Raw genomic sequence first — 19,351 nt, forward strand, 5'->3', positions numbered from 1 at the left:
AACCCCCAAGAAGATTTAGGGTCTGACAAGCGGCGGGGTGGCGCTAGCTTAGTCTCTCTCGCGAGGAAATAAAAATCTAACTACCATTCCCGGCGGGCGCAGCGCTGCAGATTGTCCAATCAGCTTTAAGTAAAAAGTATCGCGAGTCTTCGGTGAGAGTTGGCTCTATAAGCCCGTGGTACCAAGTCTCGGAAACCCTTTTCATGAAGATGGCGCCGAAGGCGAAGAAGGAAGGTGTGTGCTGGGGCTGGGGATCAACAGCTGACTGGCCGAGGGTCCCCGCATAGTGAATGAACTGGGAGGACGACGGCTGGGCTAACCCTTGCGGTGTCTGCTCCGGAGCAGCTTCCCGCGTTTCGGCAACGCTAAGGAGCGCGTACGCCTAGCCGCATGGTTGGGGCTCTAGTGAAGGGGGGTGGGGAGGCAATCCTGGCCTGTACCGCCTGCCAGGGACAGCCGGGTCGTCGGCTCTGGGAAGCTCCATGTTTCCTAGACCTGTACGGAATCAATACTCTCAACTGTTTGACCCCACGTTAAATGGGTGGCTGGGCAATGGTATATACAAAACTACTAGTTCACATTCTAGTAAGTGCCAAGCGTTCGTTCATTGCTAGTTTCTTTCTCATCCCAAGTTCGTCCTAGAATCGTGCACATGATGGAAAAATTTTAATCTCCTGAGACTTGTGATGTCTTCAAAGGAACCACTGATGCACGTTTGGCCTGGGACGCCCACTACCGGTCTTGAGGCCAGAAGTGATTTCTAAATCCTTCACCCTCGTTTTCTTTGCTTTTCTCAGCCCCTGCTCCTCCTAAAGCTGAAGCCAAAGCAAAGGCTTTGAAGGCCAAGAAAGCAGTGTTGAAAGGTGTCCACAGCCACAAAAAAAAGAAGATCCGGACGTCGCCCACCTTCCGGCGGCCCAAAACACTGCGGCTCAGGAGGCAGCCCAAATACCCTCGGAAGAGCGCCCCTAGGAGAAACAAGTCAGTACTGCCCCTTGTTTATGAAAAGATGTTTGGGTATCTTCCATTGGTAATTGGGAAATTTACCAAACATAGAGTATGGCTTCTCAAAATCATGTTGGTACCTAGAGTGCTTGTCTAACGGAAGTATGAGATTAATGCCATATTTAAAACAACCCAGAGTCATTGTCAAAGTTAGTCAATTGTTAGATTGTTTCATATGTGGTTTACTTTCTGGGGAGTATAAAGTGGGACTGAAATCTTTAAGAGTTCCAGGTTAGGGACCTGTATTGGACAGTGAAGGCCTGCAGCAGTATATAGCAGCTTCTTTTCATTTACTTTCCCAAATGTTTACACTGAAGGAATGGTCGGGGAGGGGGGGTGGGCAAAAGGATAGGGTACATGAGTGTTTTGGTGTCACACTGTTGGTGATAACTGACCTTAAGGAGCACAGTTGAGAGTAGAGCCGTGGTAGTGGTTACCACCAAAGGTAATTTAACCATTGCTTCCTACGAAAAAGGCAGGAGAGTAGATTGTGTCCACAGAGAAAAGGACTTTTACCCCCATTTGCACCTAGAATTTAGTGTGATGAGAGGTTGAGACCTGATCTCTATCTTCAAAAGAGGACAGTATACCCAGGCAAACAGAGCTTTGCTTCTCTAAATTTCAGAGGGAAAGCTATGTCCTGAGGGGCTATTGTAACTTTAAGCCATAAATAAAAAGTTGCTCTCAAGAATTGATGGCTTACCAGCCAGTTTTCAGTAACCAAAACAGGGGAAAACAGTCAATTCAGCCTCATAGTGAAGCACCAACATTCTTAGGCACCCTAGCCTGGATTTCAAGATTCCATAGTCCTAACTTTGCTCTTGGGCTTGGTTTTCTAACTTCTTAAGTCTCACCTTTCTTTTAGAAATTTGCTCCTCAGGAATGTTGAGGTCAGGTAAAGAATGAAGAGGGTTGGAACTCAAAGATGATTGTTTAATCTCTTAAAAGGATGAAAGCTCTTGAAATGTCACTAAGCCAAGGCTCCAGGTCCCCAAGTTTCAGGGTGCATGTGATGACACTGTTCAGCGACCAAAGTCTGACAGAAATGATTGCTATCATTGTCTGATACACCTGGGCCCTTTGAGCCTTGGGCTCCAAAAAAGGGCCCATCCTTTTACTGGGCCCACGCCAGGTGACCCCGTTTTACCTTTCTCCCAGACTTGACCACTATGCCATCATCAAATTCCCCCTCACCACCGAGTCAGCCATGAAGAAAATAGAAGACAACAACACACTGGTATTCATTGTGGACGTCAAAGCCAACAAGCACCAAATTAAACAGGCTGTGAAGAAGCTCTATGACATTGACGTGGCTAAGGTCAATACTCTGATCAGGTAGGTGAGTGGGGCCCTGTGGGATGGGAGGAGGCCAGGGCCTCTGTCACCTAAATGGCAAGAAATTCCTTGATGCTGCTTTTGGGGTCCAAAGTAGGCTTCCCAGAACATCAGCTGTCCTGTCTCTAGGACTTAGGGGTTAGTTGCTCATTTTCCTGATCCCCTACCTCTAGGCAAAAGCAGGCCCTAGAGTAAGGTACAGTTAATGTCAGAATACCTGTGGTTTGTGGTTTAGTGGCTTCCCTGACTCCCTCTGTGCAAATGATGGAGAAAAATCACTATTTGTGAGGAAAAAAAAAATGACATGAACAAAGGAACCACTGATGCACCAGAAGTCTGGGTGGAAGAGGGTATGGGGGCAGTGAGGGGCAGCAAGGATTAAGGCTTCCTTCACCACCCTAGGCCTGATGGAGAGAAGAAGGCATATGTTCGACTGGCTCCTGACTATGATGCTTTGGATGTTGCCAACAAAGTAAGTTTCCTTTGCTACAAACTCCTTAACACACTCCCTGGGTGCAAATGATGTGTCTGTTAGTGACCAAAGCCTGACTTCGGTGATTAGTCTTAACTGACTGACTGCACCTCTGTCTTTTAAAAATACTGTGACATTCCCTCTTAATCTTCACATTTCAACTTCCAGTAACAAAGTTCCCTTTTGTTTTTCAGATTGGCATCATCTAAACTGAGTCCAGCTGGCTAATTCCAAATATAAAAGTTTTCACTATATATATGCTTCTTGTCTTTATGTTGATTTTTGGGTGAGGGGCCATACTGTGGTACATGCACACTTAAGTAACCAGGCTTGGTTGGGTAAGACTTTTGGTCTACTTACCCTGTTGGAACACTCAGCCATATCACTTCACCATACTTGCAGCAGAGATTTATGACCCAGATTACAGTTGGTTGTCCTAGGACAACTACAACTTGACCTCCATCCTGGAGGTAAGAGGCCAAGCAAGAAGCTTTACAAGAATGCCTTCCTTTATCCGGAAGAGGCTCGGTATGAGACCAATATCCAGAGGTTCCATTAGCATCCATGTCAGGGCTGTGTGGCTTGGCTGGCTTTGCAGCAGCACCTTACCCCACACCCATCTACTGCGTCCAACCGGTCTGTCCGCTTCCCTCACCCCTTGCCCAAGAAAGGACAAGGACTTCAGAGGCCTTCTTTCATTAGTGTTTTAAATAGTAGGAGCAGGCTTGGTGGAGGCTGGCCCCAACAGAACACCTCGGGCGAGGGGCTAAGCCTCTTCTCCATTCCTGTGAGGCTGTTCTTGGTGGTGTTTGCTGTCCTTGCCACAAATCCCTAACTGCTTTTTCACTCAGTCAAGAACTTGTCTTTGTGTTGGTGGCTGGGGATGCGCTGGGGGCAGAAGTCAGAGCGGAGGAGGCGGGAAAAGTAGACAAGGATCATGACATCTAGCATGAGCAGGATGGCCAGCAGGAAGGTTCCCAGGGTCCTCTGGCCAGCATAACCCAGGAAGAGATGGGTGAGGTAGGCCTGAGGGGCCAGGCGGAAGAGGAAGTACATGACCAAGTTGATGTATTTGTTGACCCGATAGAGGAGGAGATGCTGGGCATTATTGATCTTCATCATCATGCGTATCGTGAGGAAGATGTTGCTGACCTCCACCAGCAGTGTTAGGACACCCCCACCAACAAATCTGCTCCAAAAGATGCCTGAAAAGAAGGCACCCATAGCCTACAAGGCAAGGGAGAGAATGGGTTAGGGCCCGGATACTACGGTTTTCTTGGAAGTTAGGGGGAATATCCAGGGTATCAGAAGGAGGGATAAGAAATCCTTTAATAGCTTCACTCTGAAACAAAGTTTACAGTGGATTCAACAGTAGTAAATCTTGATCTCTGGCTGGAAGGCCATGATTGCTGGCTTTAAGTAGTGAACCAAGGGCTCATTCTGCAAGCCCTCAGCACTGTAGCATGTGGGACACGGTGGGGATGGGGTTTAGAAAAGATGGTCTTTACTTTCCAGGTTAGGTACTTTCAGGTATAGGCACCAGGCCTATACCACATCCCCAGCTTCTCACTTACCATGACGTGGTGGACGAGGTATTCCCAAGAAGCTCTTGACTGATGGCTAATCACAATATCCACCGTGTCGTGGATGAAATACCCTAGCCGAGGGATGGGGGAGAGGTTGTAAAGGGTACCGAATTAGAAGTTTATCCCTGTCTCCCCACCCATTTAATGCCTCCCGGCAAGATCTACCTGCGGAGAAGCAAACAAGCAGGTAGCCAGAAAGCGACCATGCTTTCTCAATCTCCACCAGCATCTCAGGGGTCTGCCATATACTGAAAGAGAGTGAAGAAGGCAAGCTCTCATCATTTCAGTATCCCAAAGGTCCCACAAATCCTATTACGGTAGCCAGTCCACTATTGGCTGACGAGCGAGAAGGGGCTTGGCTGAAACCCAGGTGTGTCCCGTTTCCCAGGTGAGAACACCCTCCCCCGCCCCCACCCCTCACCCCGCGCCGCCTGGGGCTGCCGCCGCTCCTGGTTGGACAGCATTCCAAGCCGAGAATCAGGTGAGACCGCCTGGGCCATAGCCCGCCGGTGAGTGATGGAAAGCGGAATCCCCAGCCACCTTCACTCCCCCAGCCCTCCACTCACCACAGCAGCGCCCAGATCCCCGACACAATGGAATGCGCGAAGGAGACGAGCAGGTTATGCCAGCGCCAGGTCCGCAGGGGGTCGGCCCGCACGTGCGCAGGCAGGGGCAGGCGACAGAGCGCGTGCCGGACTGCCCGGAAGGTCAGCGTGGCGCCCAGGAGAAGCGGCAGGGCGGGGACCAGCACTGGGGGCATGCTGGCCCTCCCCGCCTCTGTCCGCCCTCTAGGGGGCCTCCTCCGGCTGTTTGGGGACGGGGCTCCCTCGCGGACCAGTCCACCCTGGATCCCTGTCCTGCCAGCCGCCGACTTCACACACACGGTTTCGGCAGAGCCTTGTAGGCCCCTTCGCTCCTCCCGTCCCCCGCCGGCCTCTGCCCCCGCCCCCAGCCGCCCGCGCCCCCGCTCCGCCCCGCCCTACCCGCCTGTCCCCGCCCCTCCGGCGCCTCTGCAGCGCAGAGAGCAATAGCCCCATTTCCCCCCGGCCCCCCGGGCCCGCCAGGCTTCCGCGGACTTCGGTCAAAAGGAGCTGTCCTGGGGGCGCCGCCGCCGAGCCACCCCTCACTGGCGCCTCCCGACGGCCGACGGAGTCCCACTTCGCTCGCTTGGCCTCGTTAACCCACAGCCACACTTTCCCCAGACGTTCCGGCTCTCCAGCCTGGGCGCTTCCTGAGAGAACTTTCTCTCCGCCTTCAACTGTTTGGTGGGCAGAGCGGAGCTGAGCAGACCCGTCACAATCCACGTTCCTAATCCCTGGTCCCAGGGACCAGCCGGTACCCAGCTTCGGACGGTGCTCTCCGCCCAGACCTTGTTCCACTGGATCACTAGTTTCTTGGGGCCCAAAACGTACACGTTTACCTGCCTCTACCTCGTCCCGCACCGAGTTGGTGCCTAGAAACTGTCGACTAACCCGTCAGCACCCCTCCTCCCAGTCGGCTCTTGGGCTCCTGGGGCCGCGCGGCACTCACAGTCCTCCCTGACAGTCCAGCTCGCTTCTCCCCGCTCCCTAGAGGCTGGGGCGGGGAAGACGGCCGATTTGCCCAGGCCGCTCGAGTGACTCTGCAGCCCAGTGGACTGGCGCAGAGGCAGCTCTCGACCACAAGGTGTCAGCCTATCCTCACCATGGCGCGGGATCCCCTCCCACCGCCAAAGAAAAGAGGTGATTGTTTTGGGTGGAGAGTTAGCCAGACTCTGCAAACAGAAGGGCGGTGGAGAGCTGGGGGTGGGGCGGAGGGGGCGGAGGTGCTGTGACTGGGAAGAAGTATCAGAAGCCTTGAGGCGCCAAGAGGTTTGGGTGTTTGCTCTGTTTCCCCTGCTGACTCCAAGGTTACACATTAACCCCTCTGGGGCTCCTTGGTCAACCCAGGCCTGATCGGTTTCTAGGTGAGAGCACGGAGTGTCCCGGCTGAGCGGTTTTCCCCCTTGCGCTCCCCTTTGCTCTCAGGGCAGCTTTGTCCGCCAGCCACACCGGCCTGAGCCAGACGGGGATTGAGGGGGGTGGTGCGTCATGAGGGGCCTTTCTAGTGGTCATCCCGCGTGGATAAGTTTGGGCACCCTTTCAAGGAGCTGAAGATAAACACTCCTTTTCTCACATTCCTCGCCCACTCAGAAATAGGGACGCTGTCCCTTAGCTCATCACCATCCTTCCTGCTTCCTTAACTGAGCTTTTATGGAGCTATGGAGCTCGTGATGAGCAGGAGGCGCCATGGAGAGACCTGAAATTAAACACACTTCTGATCAAGACCTTAATTGTACTAACCAGCCCCCTACCTCTGGGCAGAACCCTTTAACTCTTATCAGCCGAACGACCATCTTTCTCCCTCTCCCCGATTCTTTCAGGTAGCAGTCCACTTCCCTCCCATCTTCTCCCAAGGAGGGCCTCTCTAGTTAAGTGTTTAAGTCAGATTACTCTGCTGCAGCGGCAAGCGTTGTATGTGTGCTCTGGGGAATTGAGAGTGTTGACGAGCGCAGAGCTCACCAGTCGGGACAGCCCGGAAACCGTGTTGCATCCTCCCTAGGTGAATCAACTTACACAGCTCAGGGTTTCCCCGGTCCCTCCCTAGGCAAACACGAAACTAGCCTTGCACCCTGCCCACAGACCGAGAGTGCTGACTCGGTTCAGTTTTGGTAGTTGATCGTTTGCGTGCTAATGAGAATCTGCCTTGTACTTCGAAAACAGCGTGATGAGTGGGCAGAGTGGGGCAGAGAGAGATCCGTCCTTTCTTCCCACCCTCTCTTGGCCTGCGCGGGGAACCCCTCCGGTCTAAGGAAGAACTGCAAGGGCCGGATGCGGCCACGTGTGTAGGCAGTGGCTGGCACAGTGCTGACCTTTGCGGGGCGTGCCAAGAAATGGCATATCGCCCTATTCCTTGGACCCTAGAAGGCCGACTGCGGATCCGGACTGCAGGAAGTGTGCAAATGAGCAGAGACAAATAAGAGGCCGAACCAACACCTAGCTCCACTAGCTCCGCCCCGTAATTATCTTGAATGGCAGTGGGCGTGGTTCTAGAGAGGGCGGGTCCGCGCACGCGCTGCCTTTGGGTTTGGGGGTTCCGGAATTGTGACTCTGAGAAATGAGATGGAGAAGTACGAGCGGATCCGAGTGGTGGGCAGAGGTGCCTTCGGGTGAGCCAGGGCTCTGGGGGAGGAAAGCGCTTGGGGAGAGGGAAAATCAGCCCCCCAATTCTGACCTCAAAATCGCCGCCCGTGTAGCCCCGCCCCGAGGCGTGAGTGCCCACTCCGGGAAGCCCCTCCCAGGCTTCCGGTTCTAGTCCTGGTTGGGAAACTCCGCCTCCAAGGAGGTCACGCCCCCGGCTGGCCTTCTGGGCCCCCGCAGAGTTTGTTCTTTAATCCTGACTCATTCATTCAACAAATTCTGAGCATCTGCTATACTTGTCAGGTTTTCAGTGCTGGGTATACAGTTAAGACTTGGATTACTGTGATATTGAATGTTTGCCTTGGAGACGAACAGAGATCATTCTGTCATTTTTGAGATTGCATCCAAGTACTGCATTTCGGACTCTTTTGTTGACCATGATGGCTACTCCATTTCTTCTGAGGGATTCCTGCCCGCAGTAGTAGATATAATGGTCATCTGAGTTAAATTCACCCATTCCAGTCCATTTCAGTTCGCTGATTCCTAGAATGTCGACATTCACTCTTGCCATCTCGTTTGACCACTTCCAATTTGCCTTGATTCATGGACCTGACATTCCAGGTTCCTATGCAGTATTGCTCTTTACAGCATCGGACCTTGCTTCTATCACCAGTCACATCCACAGCTGGGTATTCTTTTTGCTTTGGCTCCATCCCTTCATTCTTTCTGGAGTTATTTCTCCACTGATCTCCAGTAGCATATTGCGCACCTACTGACCTGAGGAGTTTCTCTTTCAGTATCCTATCATTTTGCCTTTTCATACTGTTCCTGGGGTTCTCAAGGCAAGAATACTGAAGTGGTTTGTCATTCGCTTCTCCAGTGGACCACATTCTGTCAGATCTCTCCACCATGACCCGCCCGTCTTGGGTTGCCTCACGGGCATGGCTTAGTTTCATTGAGTTAGACAAGGCTGTGGTCCTAGTGTGATTAGATTGACTAGTTTTCTGTGAGTATGGTTTCAGTGTGTCTGCCCTCTGATGCCCTCTTGCAACACCTACTGTCTTACTTGGGTTTCTCTTACCTTGGGCATGGGGTATCTCTTCACGGCTGCTCCAGCAAAGCGCAGCCAATGCTCCTTACCTTGGACGAGGGGTATCTCCTCACCGCCGCCCTCCCTGACCTTCAACGTGGAATAGCTCCTCTAGGCCCTCCTGTGCCCGTGCAGCCACAGCGTGGGGTTGGTCCTCCCGGCCACCGCCCCTGGCCTTGGGCGTGGGGGCGTGGGGGCGTGAGGTATCTCCTCCTGGCTGCTGCCCCTGACCTCGGACGCTGGGTATCTCCTCTTGGCCGCCACCCCTCCCCCGACCTCGGACGTGGGGTAGCTGACCTAGAGCCAGACATCCTGGAATGTGAAGTCAAGTGGGCCTTAGAAAGCATCACTACCAACAAAGCTAGTGGAGGTGATGGAATTCCAGTTGAGCTATTCCAAATCCTGAAAGATGATGCTGTGAAAGTGCTGCACTCAATATGCCAGCACATTTGGAAAACTCAGCAGTGGTCACAGGACTGGAAAAGTTCAGTTTTCATTCCAATCCCAAAGAAAGGCAATGCCAAAGAATGCTCAAACTACCGCACAATTGCACTCATCTCACATGCTAGTAAAGTAATGCTTAAAATTCTCCAAGCTAGGCTTCAGCAATATGTGAACCATGAACTTCCTGATGTTCAAGCTGGTTTTAGAAAAGGCAGAGGAACCAGAGATCAAATTGCCAACATCCGCTGGATCATGGAAAAAGCAAGAGAGTTCCAGAAAAACATCTATTTCTGCTTTATTGACTATGCCAAAGCCTTTGACTGTGTGGATCACAATAGACTGTGGAAAATTCTGAAAGAGATGAGCATACCAGACCACCTGATCTGCCTCTTGAGAAATTTGTATGCAGGTCAGGAAGCAACAGTTAGAACTGGACATGGAACAACAGACTGGTTCCAAACAGGAAAAGGAGTACGTCAAGCTGTATATTGTCACACTGTTTATTTAACTTATATGCAGAGTACATCATGAGAAACACTGGACTGGAAGAAACACAAGCTGGAATCAAGATTGCCGGGAGAAATATCAATAACCTCAGATATGCAGATGACACCACCCTTATGGCAGAAAGTGAAGAGGAACTCAAAAGCCTCTTGATGAAATTGAAAGTGGAGAGTGAAAAAGTTGGCTTAAAGCTCAACATTCAGAAAACTAAGATCATGGCATCCGGTCCCATCACTTTATGGGAAATAGATGGGGAAACAGTGGAAACAGTGTCAGACTTTATTTTTCTGGGCTCCAAAATCACTGCATATGGTGACTGCAGCCATGAAATTAAAAGACGCTTCCTCCTTGGAAGGAAAGTTATGACCAACCTAGATAGCATATTCAAAAGCAGAGACATTACTTTGCCAACAAAGGTTCGTCTAGTCAAGGCTATGGTTTTTCCTGTGGTCATGTATGGATGTGAGAGTTGGACTGTGAAGAAGGCTGAGCGCTGAAGAATTGATGCTTTTGAACTGTGGTGTTGGAGAAGACTCCTGAGAGTCCCTTGGACTGCAAGGAGATCCAAGCAGTCCATTCTGAAGGAGATCAGCCCTGGGATTTCTTTGGAAGGAATGATGCTAAAGCTGAAACTCCAGTACTTTGGCCACCTCATGCGAAGAGCTGACTCATTGGAAAAGACTCTGATGCTGGGAGGGATTGGGGGCAGGAGGAGAAGGGGACGACAGAGGATGAGATGGCTGGATGGCATCACTGACTTGATGGACATGAGTCTGAGTGAACTCCGGGAATTGGTGATGGACAGGGAAGCCTGGCGTGCTGCAATTCATGGGATCGCAAAGAGTCGGACAGGACTGAGCGACTGATCTGATCTGATACAGTTAAGACCAAAACAGGCGTGGTCTTCTCCCTCTTGGAGCTTACATACTACCGGAAAATTATACTATAAACAGGCCATTGTTAAAGCAGTGATTAACAAACTGTGAGAATAGAGTACAACACGAGGGAGTGTTCATTTGGGATGGTTAAGGAAAAGTTCTCTGAGAGGTGAAATTTAAAATCAAAACTTGAGGAATGAGGATTGATACGTAGTGAAAAAAGCAAAACTTCTCAGGCTAAGGAAACAGCTTTTGCTAACGTCCTCACGTGGGAAAGAATTCAGAATATTCAAGGAACTGAGAAGAAGACTAATGTCATTGGAATGTAATGGGCAAGGTAAATAATGGAATAAAATGTGATTGTCACAGAGGGCGGGAACCAGATTATGGCCTTGTGTGTGTGTGTGCGTGCTAAGTCACTTTAGTGACTTTAGTTCCACCCTGTGGGACCCCATGGACTGTGGCCCGCCAGGCTCCTCTGTTCATGGATTCTCCAGGCAAGAATACTGGAGTGGGTTGCCATGTCCTCCTTCAGGGGATCTTCCAGACTCAGGGATCCAACCCGCAGCTAACTCCTGCATCTCCTGAGTTGCAGGCAGATTCTTTACTGCTGAGCCACCTGGGAAGCCCCTATGGCCTTGTAGGCAGAGGTAAAGAAGTTGAATTTATTTACTTAGGGTGTCAAGGAAAAGAGATTTAAGCAAAGGAATGGTCTTGATTTGATTTGCATTTTTACAATGTCACTGATTCTGCCAGTGGAATTTAGATTTGAGGTGACAACAGTGAAAAGGACCATTTGAAGTCTAGTGTAGTATTTTAGGCAAGAAATGATGATTTGGTCAAGGATTATAGCAGAAGACACAGAAAAATGGATGGGTTCACAATATTTTGGAGGTAGTAGAAACAGCGTTTACAGATATGTTAGTGTGAAATGGAAGAAAAATTCTGGCATGATTTTCGGGTGTCTGATTTTAATAACTAGTGGATGGTGTTATCATTTACTGAGACGGGAGAAACTGAGGAAGGAAAAGTTTTGAGGTCAGGGATCAAGAGTTTTGTATTTGTTACATTTTAGAATGCTTGTGGGCCATTCAGGTAGAGATACAAAACAGATAGTTGAATATGTAAGTCTGAGGCTCAGAGGAGATGTGTGAGCTGGAGATAGACATTTGATACTTAGACAATCCTTCATTCAGCAGATACTTGTAGAGCTCTTGCTAAGTGCTGGGGTATGCACTAGGCTATGCAGTGGGGCTATAGTGGTGAAGGAGAAAGAACAAAACCCTGCTTTTATGAACACTGACGACAGAGTTGGAAGAAAATAATATAATGAATGGCTCCTGCTCACTGAGTATTTTTGATGTGCCAGGCGGTGTGCTGAGTGCAGAACTTTCATTTTCTTATTTGATCCTCTCAACTACCTTGTGAGATGACCCTTTTTTTCTCAGAACCTGATGTCACATAATTTAAGACCAGATAACTTGTAAGAGGAGGAGCCAAGATTTGAACCCAGGCAGTTAACTCCAGAGTCTGTGGGGACTTACTGAGACCAAGACTAACTTTACCTCATTGAGCCTATGGTGAAACTGAGTCCCAGATGAGTTAAAAGACTTGCCAAAGGTCTTGCACAGTTTGTGGTCTGTTCTCCCTACTCCTCATTCGTGTTCTGTGCACTTACTTAGATGACTTCTTAGTGTAGGCGCTTATTCCCCCATCCTAAGAAACATCCAGTCACCAGTCTGACCTGCTTGATATGTGGCTGGAGGCTCAGTCCCTACTCCTGTACTCCATGTCCTCAGGATTGTTCATCTGTGCTTGCGCAAAGCTGACCAGAAGCTGGTGATCATCAAGCAGATCCCTGTAGAGCAGATGACTAAGGAAGAGCGGCAGGCAGCCCAGAACGAGTGCCAGGTGCTCAAGCTGCTCAACCATCCCAACGTCATTGAGTACTACGAGAACTTCCTGGAGGACAAGGCTCTCATGATCGCCATGGAGTACGCACCAGGTGGGACAGCCTTCTTGCATTGGCCTGAGGGCCTCTCACCACTGGGACAACCCCGATTCCCTCTTTGGAGTGGGCTTGGCTGAGGGTCTGAGGTATATAGAGTTCTGACCCCAGGCGTGTGACACCGGCAGACCTTCCTTGCCCTGTCTGGGCCTTTAGTTTCATAAAAGGAAAGACTTAAGCACAGAGAAGCCTGGGTCTTGACGAGTTCCCTGTGGCTGCAGGCGGCACCCTGGCCGAGTTCATCCAGAAACGCTGTAACTCCCTGCTGGAGGAGGAGACCATCCTGCACTTCTTCGTGCAGATCCTGCTGGCGCTGCATCACGTCCACAGCCACCTCATCCTGCACCGGGATCTCAAAACCCAAAACATCCTTCTTGATAAACACCGCATGGTCGTCAAGATCGGCGACTTTGGCATCTCCAAGATCCTTAGCAGCAAGAGCAAGGCCTACACGGTGCCTGGCGTGGAGGGGCCCTCAAGGGTGCTGGAGGTTTTGGGGGGCCAGATCTACTTGGCATCTCTGTCTCCACCCCTGCACCCCCAAGATCTTGGCCCCTGGGTCCCTGGCTCGGTGGTCCCGCAGGAGTAAACACTTTGGCCTGCTTTGGAGGGACGCTGTCTCTAAGTGGGCTTTGGGGCTGTAGCCTTGGTCCTCCCACTCCGGCTCTAATAGCAGCTCCCCTCCTGCAGGTGGTGGGTACTCCCTGCTACATTTCCCCAGAACTGTGTGAGGGCAAGCCCTACAACCAGAAGAGTGACATCTGGGCCCTGGGCTGTGTCCTCTATGAGTTGGCCAGCCTCAAGAGGGCCTTCGAGGCTGCGGTGAGTAAGTCCCCTGAAGGGGAACAGCTGGGAAATCCCTCCCTCTGTCTCCTGAAGTCCGTGGCCCCAAGCACCATTATGTCTCTCTCTTCAAGATGGTTGGTGGGTTACTCCAAGCCTGGGCTGCACCTCCTCTCACACTGTGGGTTCCTGAGGGTAGGGTGTGTGTCCTCCCTTAAACTGGAGACTCCTGAGGGTAGGACTCTCCCATCAGATAAGGGACTTTCCTAAGGGCAGGACTTGAGTTTTCCCCAACAGGCAGCCAGTGGACAGGGCTGCAGCTCCCCGTCAGAGGTTCTTGAAAGCCGGGTTTGGTTCCCCTATCCTCCTAGGAGTCCCCTTACCACACCCAAGGCTTCCAAGTGAGTGCAGGGCTGCGAGCACCCCACCAGGCTAGGGGCTAGAGCTGGGGTGCTACTGATTTAAGAGCCTGGCTGAGGCTCCCCTGCCTTCACAGAACCTGCCAGCGCTGGTACTAAAGATCATGAGCGGTACCTTCGCGCCCATCTCTGACCGATACAGCCCGGAGCTGCGCCAGCTGGTTCTGAGTCTGCTCAGCCTGGAACCCGCCCAGCGGCCGCCGCTCAGCCACATCATGGCGCAGCCCCTCTGCATCCGGGCGCTCCTCAACCTGCACACGGACCTGGGCAGTGTCCGCATGCGGAGGCCGGTGCAGCGAGGGGGGCGGGAGGGGGCCCTGGGAAGCAGGGGTTGGGGGGCACCCAGGGGAGGTCTGGGGCAGAGGGGTGCTCTGGGCCAGTCCTCTCTGCCTTAGTCTGGGATCGTCAGGGAGGGTCCTTGTCCTGATGCCCACCGCATCTGTCCCACAGGGCAGAGAAGCCCTTGGCCACTGGGCCACCCATGACCCCGGGCAGTACAGGAAGCAGGACCACCAGCGCCCGGTGCAGAGGTAAGTCGGGCGAGCGGGGCGACCACTGGGGTCCCTGCGGCGTTCGCACCTATGTAACGGGCCTGATGAGCTGTCCCCGCAGGCGTTCCCCGGGGACCTGCACGGCCGGCCATCCCGCCACCGCTGTCGTCGGTGTACACATGGGGCGGCGGGCTCAGCGCGCCACTCCGGCTGCCCATGCTCAACACGGAGGTGGTCCAGGTGGCAGCCGGGCGCACGCAGAAGGCCGGCGTCACTCGCTCCGGGCGCCTCATCCTTTGGGAGGTGAGCAGCCGGCAGGGGTAGGTCAGAACCGAGGGGACGCGGAGTGCGGAGCTGAGCGCTCAGGCCCCGCCCACGCCCTCCCCGGTCCCCTCGCAGGCCCCGCCCCTTGGCGCGGGAGGTGGCGCCCTCCTGCCGGGGGCGGTGGAGCAGCAGCAGCCCCAGTTCGTCTCCCGTTTCCTGGAGGGTCAGTCGGGTGTGACTATCAAGCACGTGGCCTGCGGGGACCTCTTCACCGCCTGCCTGACTGGTGAGCCGGTCAGAGCCCTCCCCTGTGGGGACTCAGCTTTAAGAAGGCCCCCAGAGCAATTTCCATCAATTGCCTGTCATTTGCTAATCACGCTTTTATCTTTCAGGAGGTGCTTTACTTACAGATCTCCCTTAACCTTCCTAGCTGACCTGGCAAGGCAGTTAGATTCCCATTTGACAGATCTGGAAACTAAGGCTCAGAAGCTGTCACTTGTTCAGAGTCACACACTTGGGGAAGAAATAACCCTGTCCTTGATTCCCCTCACCCAGTTCTTCCAGCCCTAGCTGCCAACTAACTTTTTCTCGTTCCTCTAATCCAAGGTTGCATTGGTCTGTCTGGAAGAACAGCTTAAACTGTCTCCTTTTCCCTTTCCTCACTGCCCCCTTCCCCAGACCGAGGCATCATCATGACCTTTGGCAGTGGTAGCAACGGGTGCCTAGGCCATGGCGGCCTCAATGACATTAGCCAGGTGGGTTCTGCCTGCACCCTGGGGAGGAGGAAGTGGGGAGATGGCAAGGAGCCCACATCTGAGAGCTGACGCCCAGGTTGGGGGCAGGGGAATCCCCAGCAACCACGGTCCCAGTAGCTTCCAGGCTGCACCTGTTCTGGGCAACGTCTGGGGAAGTACAGAAAGACCAGGCTTCCCCAGTGGGTGCGGTACATGTGGGGGGTAGTTAAAGAGACAGCCACCTCACGAGAATCTGCAAGTTCCAACTTCATCCTTACGGGAAATGTCGAAGCCTGGTGGCTAACCAGGCCCCTTGCCCAGTCTGCCCTTGCTTCCTCTCTCTCTCTTTCTCTCTAGCCCACCATTGTGGAGGCCCTGCTGGGCTATGAGATGGTGCAGGTGGCTTGTGGGGCCTCTCATGTGCTGGCCTTGTCCACTGAGCGAGAACTATTTGCTTGGGGCCGCGGAGATGGTGGTAAGCTTTCACTACGTTCCAGCCTTTGGAACCCCCCAGCCGTGGTTTCATAGCCATGAACCCCCTTCATAGCCATCTTCTACCCCATGGCCTGTTCCCTTGCCCTTCTTTTCTCTCCGATTCATTTGTTCACTCCACAAACCTTCGTTGTGCACCCACTATGCGCCCACCTTGTCCAGAGTGCTGGACAAGACGAATACGATGTCGATTCCTTCGGGCGCTCATGATGTCACGAGAGAGAGTTCATTTCTCCACCCATATTTGTTGTGATCCTCTCTGGGTCAGGCATCAGGCTGGGCATTGAAACTAGAGACAGATGGGGTCCCTGTCCTCCTAGGGGACTCAGTCTAAGTGGAGGAGGGATCATAGAGGATATATCTCCAGCATGATAGAGGATAGACAGCTGCAGGGCTCCCCCGAAGGTCCAGAGGTGTGGGAACCCAAGGAATGGCAAGAAGCTCCACTTGGAGAAGACAGATTTGGTATCTGAACAGGGCCTTAAAGGAGGAATAGGATTTTGACCCACAGAGGGGCCAAGGATGGGCATTTCAGCCTGGGAAACAGCCTTCATTCATGCTGTCACCTCCTCTCCATGTGTCCTCTTTATCCTAGTATCATCAGTCCTGGTTTCTCCTTATAGGTCGGCTGGGACTAGGCACCAGGGAGTCCCACAGCTGCCCCCAGCAGGTACCCATGCCCCCAGGACAGGAAGCCCAGAGGGTTATATGTGGCATTGACTCCTCTGTGATCCTCACAGTGCCTGGCCAAGCCCTGGCCTGTGGGAGCAACAGGTAAGTGGGAGCAGCAGGTAATTAGGTGCATTAAGATGGCTAACCTCCTCACCCCCCCACCCCACCCCCACTCCCGCTTAGCTGCCAGGGTTCCATCTGTCACTGCCTACCTCCCACCAAGGATTAGAAGTGAGGAGGGCTTGAGTTCAATCCAGGGTGGGACCTGATCAACCCAACCTGCTATGAGTTCAGCCCAGAGAGGGGGCCTGTCCCCTGGTGCACCAGCTCCTGCCCAGATAGGTGAGGGGGAGGACAGTCTATATTAAGTATGTCAGTTGAACTGGCTCCTGGCTCTGTCCTCAGGTTCAACAAGCTGGGCCTGGACCACCTCTCCCTAGGGGAGGAGCCTGCCCTACACCAGCAAGTGGAGGAGGCCCTGAACTTCACTCCATTAGGTTCTGCACCCCTGGACCAGGAGCCCCTGCTGAGTGTGGATTTGGGCACTGCTCATTCAGCTGCTGTAACTGGTAAGCGGGACCTGGACACAGGAGGCCAAAGGCAGGCTATCTTGGCTTCCTTGGGCCCTTTTCTTCCTTACCCTTCTCTTCCCCTACAGCCTCTGGTGACTGCTACACTTTCGGCAGCAATCAGCATGGGCAGTTGGGTACCAATGCTCGCCGGGTCAGCCGGGCACCCTGTCAAGTCCAGGGCCTCCAGGGCATCAAGATAGCGATGGTGGCCTGTGGGGATGCCTTCACTGTTGCCATTGGGGCAGGTGATCAATGGACATTATGGGGACAGATGAGAGTGTGGGCAGACCCTTGGGCAGTGGGGGGTTATGCTCAGGGCTGCTGAACTCAGCAACCCCATGTGGGGGCTGGTAGGGCAATCTAGGAGGCTAGCTGCTTGCTAAACTCTGTCCTTGTCCCATTGCTTTCCTTGGGATTCTCTTTGGCAGAAGGTGAAGTGTACTCCTGGGGCAAAGGGGCCCGAGGTCGCCTGGGAAGGAGAGATGAGGACGCCGCACTCCCTAGGCCAGTGCAGCTGGATGAGACCCAGCCCTACACAGTGACCTCTGTGTCCTGTTGCCATGGCAACACTCTCCTGGCTATCCGCCGTGAGTTATAACTTCACCCTCACCCACACAAGGGTTAACCCAGCTGGCTCCTGCCCATACTCGCATCCCCAGTGGTCACACCCCAAACTGCTAAAAGCATCTTCAGCTCCCAGATAAATGAAAGCAGAAGCTGCAGGGCCAAAGTGAGCTCCCAGGGTGGGCAAGGGTAGGCACTTCTTGGGCCTCACTGAAGGGCTGCCCCCTCTGCTCCCTGGGGATCAAACGCATTCTTTCTCCTCCAGCCCTCAAGTCCAGTTTCCATTTGAACCTCTGTTTCTGGGCCTGGCAGGGTCCAGAGTCCAGGGCCCTGTGTGGGAGAGTGGAGGGAGCTAAGGCTTGCTGGAGGCACTGCTCTCTGGGAGGCTGCAGGGATTTCTCTTTTGTATTCCCCAGCTGTCACGGATGAGCCAGTCCCCCCTTGACACACCTGGATACACTGCTGGGCTACCCTGATATTGCTTCTCCTGTGAATGGTCTTGAAAAGTGCAGGCGCCACACTGGATTTTATCATCAGTGGGGTATAAGGACCAGTAAAACCCCTGCTCTACTTTTGGCTCTGGATATGGGCTTCCCTGGTGGCTCGGTTCGATCCCTGGGTCGGGGAGGTCTCCTGGAGTAGGAACTGGCAACCCACTCCAGTATTCTTGCCAGGAAAATCCCCTGGACAGAGGAGCTTAGCGAGCTCCTACAGGGCTACAGTCCATGGGGTCACAAAGAATTGGGACACGACTTAGCGACTAGACAACAACAAATGTAAAACTCAACCCACCCAACTCCCCCAGCATCCTAGTTTCCCCTCCCCACCCCTTCTTATCTTTAGTTAATGTCCCCAGGGTTCAGTCTGGCTAGAGCTGGAGGCCAGAGTGACTTTAGGAAGCAGGGTGGTCTCCGGAGCCTCTGCAGAAAAAGGCTGGAGGTGGCTGTGTGGCGCCACCCAGACCCTGCCCATTCCCCCAGTTAGAAAGTAAGTCCCTGGTGTCTACTGGGAGAGCAGCGCCGTGCTTTGGACTAGCGCAAGCTGGGGCCTGCCTGGACTGGCCATTCCAGCGACCTAGCCCCTGCATCGCCCGGGGCAGGGAGGTCCCAGGAGCGCTGCCTCCCGCCCACACTCCTATATCCAGAGGCAGGGGGTTACATAATTTTTGAGTGCCTCCCTTCCCCTGCGGGAGTGCATGGGCTGCAGTACACTCCATGCCAGTCCCCCAAAGCAGGTTGGGAGAAGGGGTAGCTGGCTGGACCAGACTAGTTTCCCAGATGACTGGGAGGTAGCGCCAATAAAAAAAAAAAAAACAGCTGCCTGCCTAGAGTGTGGTCTCTTCAGGGGTGGGGGCGGCCACCCCAGGGCTGGGCTGGGCTTGATCTGGGCAGCAGAGCCGCGGTCAAGGGAGGAATGTGGGCGCAGCCTGAGGCTGGGGCCGAGGTTCCTCTGGCGCGGGGCCCAGCCCGGCCTCCCTGCCCAGCTGGACTCCCCGGATCTGGTTGCTATGCTTCAGCTGCCTAGCACCTGGAGGCTGGAGCCCCGGGCCCCTGGGCGACACGTGGCCCCCGAGACCGAGCTGTTGACTCCGGAGAAGCGAATCTTTGTGGCGTGGCCCGGCCAGTCCCCCGAGGCCCTCCGTCCCATCCAGCGTCCGAGCTCCTTCCGACCTCCCCAGCCCTGGAGAGAAGCGGGGCCTCGGTTTTTCTTCCCCAGGGGAAGGGGAACCCCTGCTCCTCGGCGGTGGCGAGTCTGGCAGAGCGCCGACCCCGAAGCCGCCGGCCGGCCGGGTGGGTGGGGAGCGGCGGAGAGGGCGCTAGGACCGCGCGGGCGCAGCCCCGCCCCCTCTTCCGGCGGGCGGGCTCAGGGGCCGCGAGCGG

General features: G+C 53.7%; 3 protein-coding genes and 4 non-coding genes across 8 annotated transcripts; 6 read left to right on the forward strand and 1 right to left on the reverse strand.

Annotated features, from left to right (window-relative positions):
- The first annotated feature begins 126 nt into the window (after positions 1-126).
- On the forward strand, positions 127-3,072 carry RPL23A (ribosomal protein L23a). Its single transcript, XM_061390557.1, has 5 exons — positions 127-234; positions 798-981; positions 2,164-2,340; positions 2,743-2,812; positions 3,007-3,072. Exons 1-5 carry the CDS (start codon positions 204-206, stop codon positions 3,019-3,021), a joined length of 477 nt encoding a protein of 158 aa, XP_061246541.1. The 5' UTR covers positions 127-203; the 3' UTR covers positions 3,022-3,072.
- On the forward strand, positions 647-713 carry LOC133233114 (small nucleolar RNA SNORD42). Its single transcript, XR_009731592.1, has one exon. It is a non-coding gene; the product is annotated as a small nucleolar RNA SNORD42 (small nucleolar RNA).
- Positions 2,008-2,077, forward strand: LOC133233125 (small nucleolar RNA Z17). The gene has a single exon (XR_009731601.1). It is a non-coding gene; the product is annotated as a small nucleolar RNA Z17 (small nucleolar RNA).
- Positions 2,596-2,669, forward strand: LOC133233115 (small nucleolar RNA SNORD42). The gene has a single exon (XR_009731593.1). It is a non-coding gene; the product is annotated as a small nucleolar RNA SNORD42 (small nucleolar RNA).
- On the forward strand, positions 2,853-2,923 carry LOC133233124 (small nucleolar RNA Z17). Its single transcript, XR_009731600.1, has one exon. It is a non-coding gene; the product is annotated as a small nucleolar RNA Z17 (small nucleolar RNA).
- A 420-nt stretch (positions 3,073-3,492) lies between the features above and the next one.
- TLCD1 (TLC domain containing 1) lies at positions 3,493-5,314 on the reverse strand. Its single transcript, XM_061390553.1, has 4 exons — positions 4,965-5,314; positions 4,564-4,646; positions 4,387-4,469; positions 3,493-4,039 (listed from the first exon to the last, which is right to left on the reverse strand). Exons 1-4 carry the CDS (start codon positions 5,156-5,158, stop codon positions 3,656-3,658), a joined length of 744 nt encoding a protein of 247 aa, XP_061246537.1. The 5' UTR covers positions 5,159-5,314; the 3' UTR covers positions 3,493-3,655.
- A 556-nt stretch (positions 5,315-5,870) lies between these two features.
- On the forward strand, positions 5,871-18,800 carry NEK8 (NIMA related kinase 8). Of its 2 annotated transcripts, XM_061390536.1 has the most exons (15): positions 5,871-7,585; positions 12,272-12,477; positions 12,702-12,934; positions 13,171-13,302; positions 13,760-13,968; positions 14,133-14,212; positions 14,295-14,476; positions 14,573-14,723; positions 15,116-15,192; positions 15,529-15,646; positions 16,287-16,437; positions 16,741-16,904; positions 16,994-17,152; positions 17,336-17,494; positions 17,888-18,799. In XM_061390536.1, exons 1-15 carry the CDS (start codon positions 7,539-7,541, stop codon positions 17,914-17,916), a joined length of 2,097 nt encoding a protein of 698 aa, XP_061246520.1. In that variant the 5' UTR covers positions 5,871-7,538; the 3' UTR covers positions 17,917-18,799. The 2 variants fall into 2 exon arrangements, with proteins under 2 accessions (XP_061246520.1, XP_061246521.1); XM_061390537.1 differs by lacking the exon at positions 16,994-17,152 and having other exon boundaries at positions 17,888-18,800.
- The last annotated feature ends 551 nt before the right edge of the window (positions 18,801-19,351 follow it).

The sequence above is a fragment of the Bos javanicus genome, chromosome 19, assembly GCF_032452875.1.
Source record: "Bos javanicus breed banteng chromosome 19, ARS-OSU_banteng_1.0, whole genome shotgun sequence".
Lineage (NCBI taxonomy): Eukaryota > Metazoa > Chordata > Mammalia > Artiodactyla > Bovidae > Bos > Bos javanicus.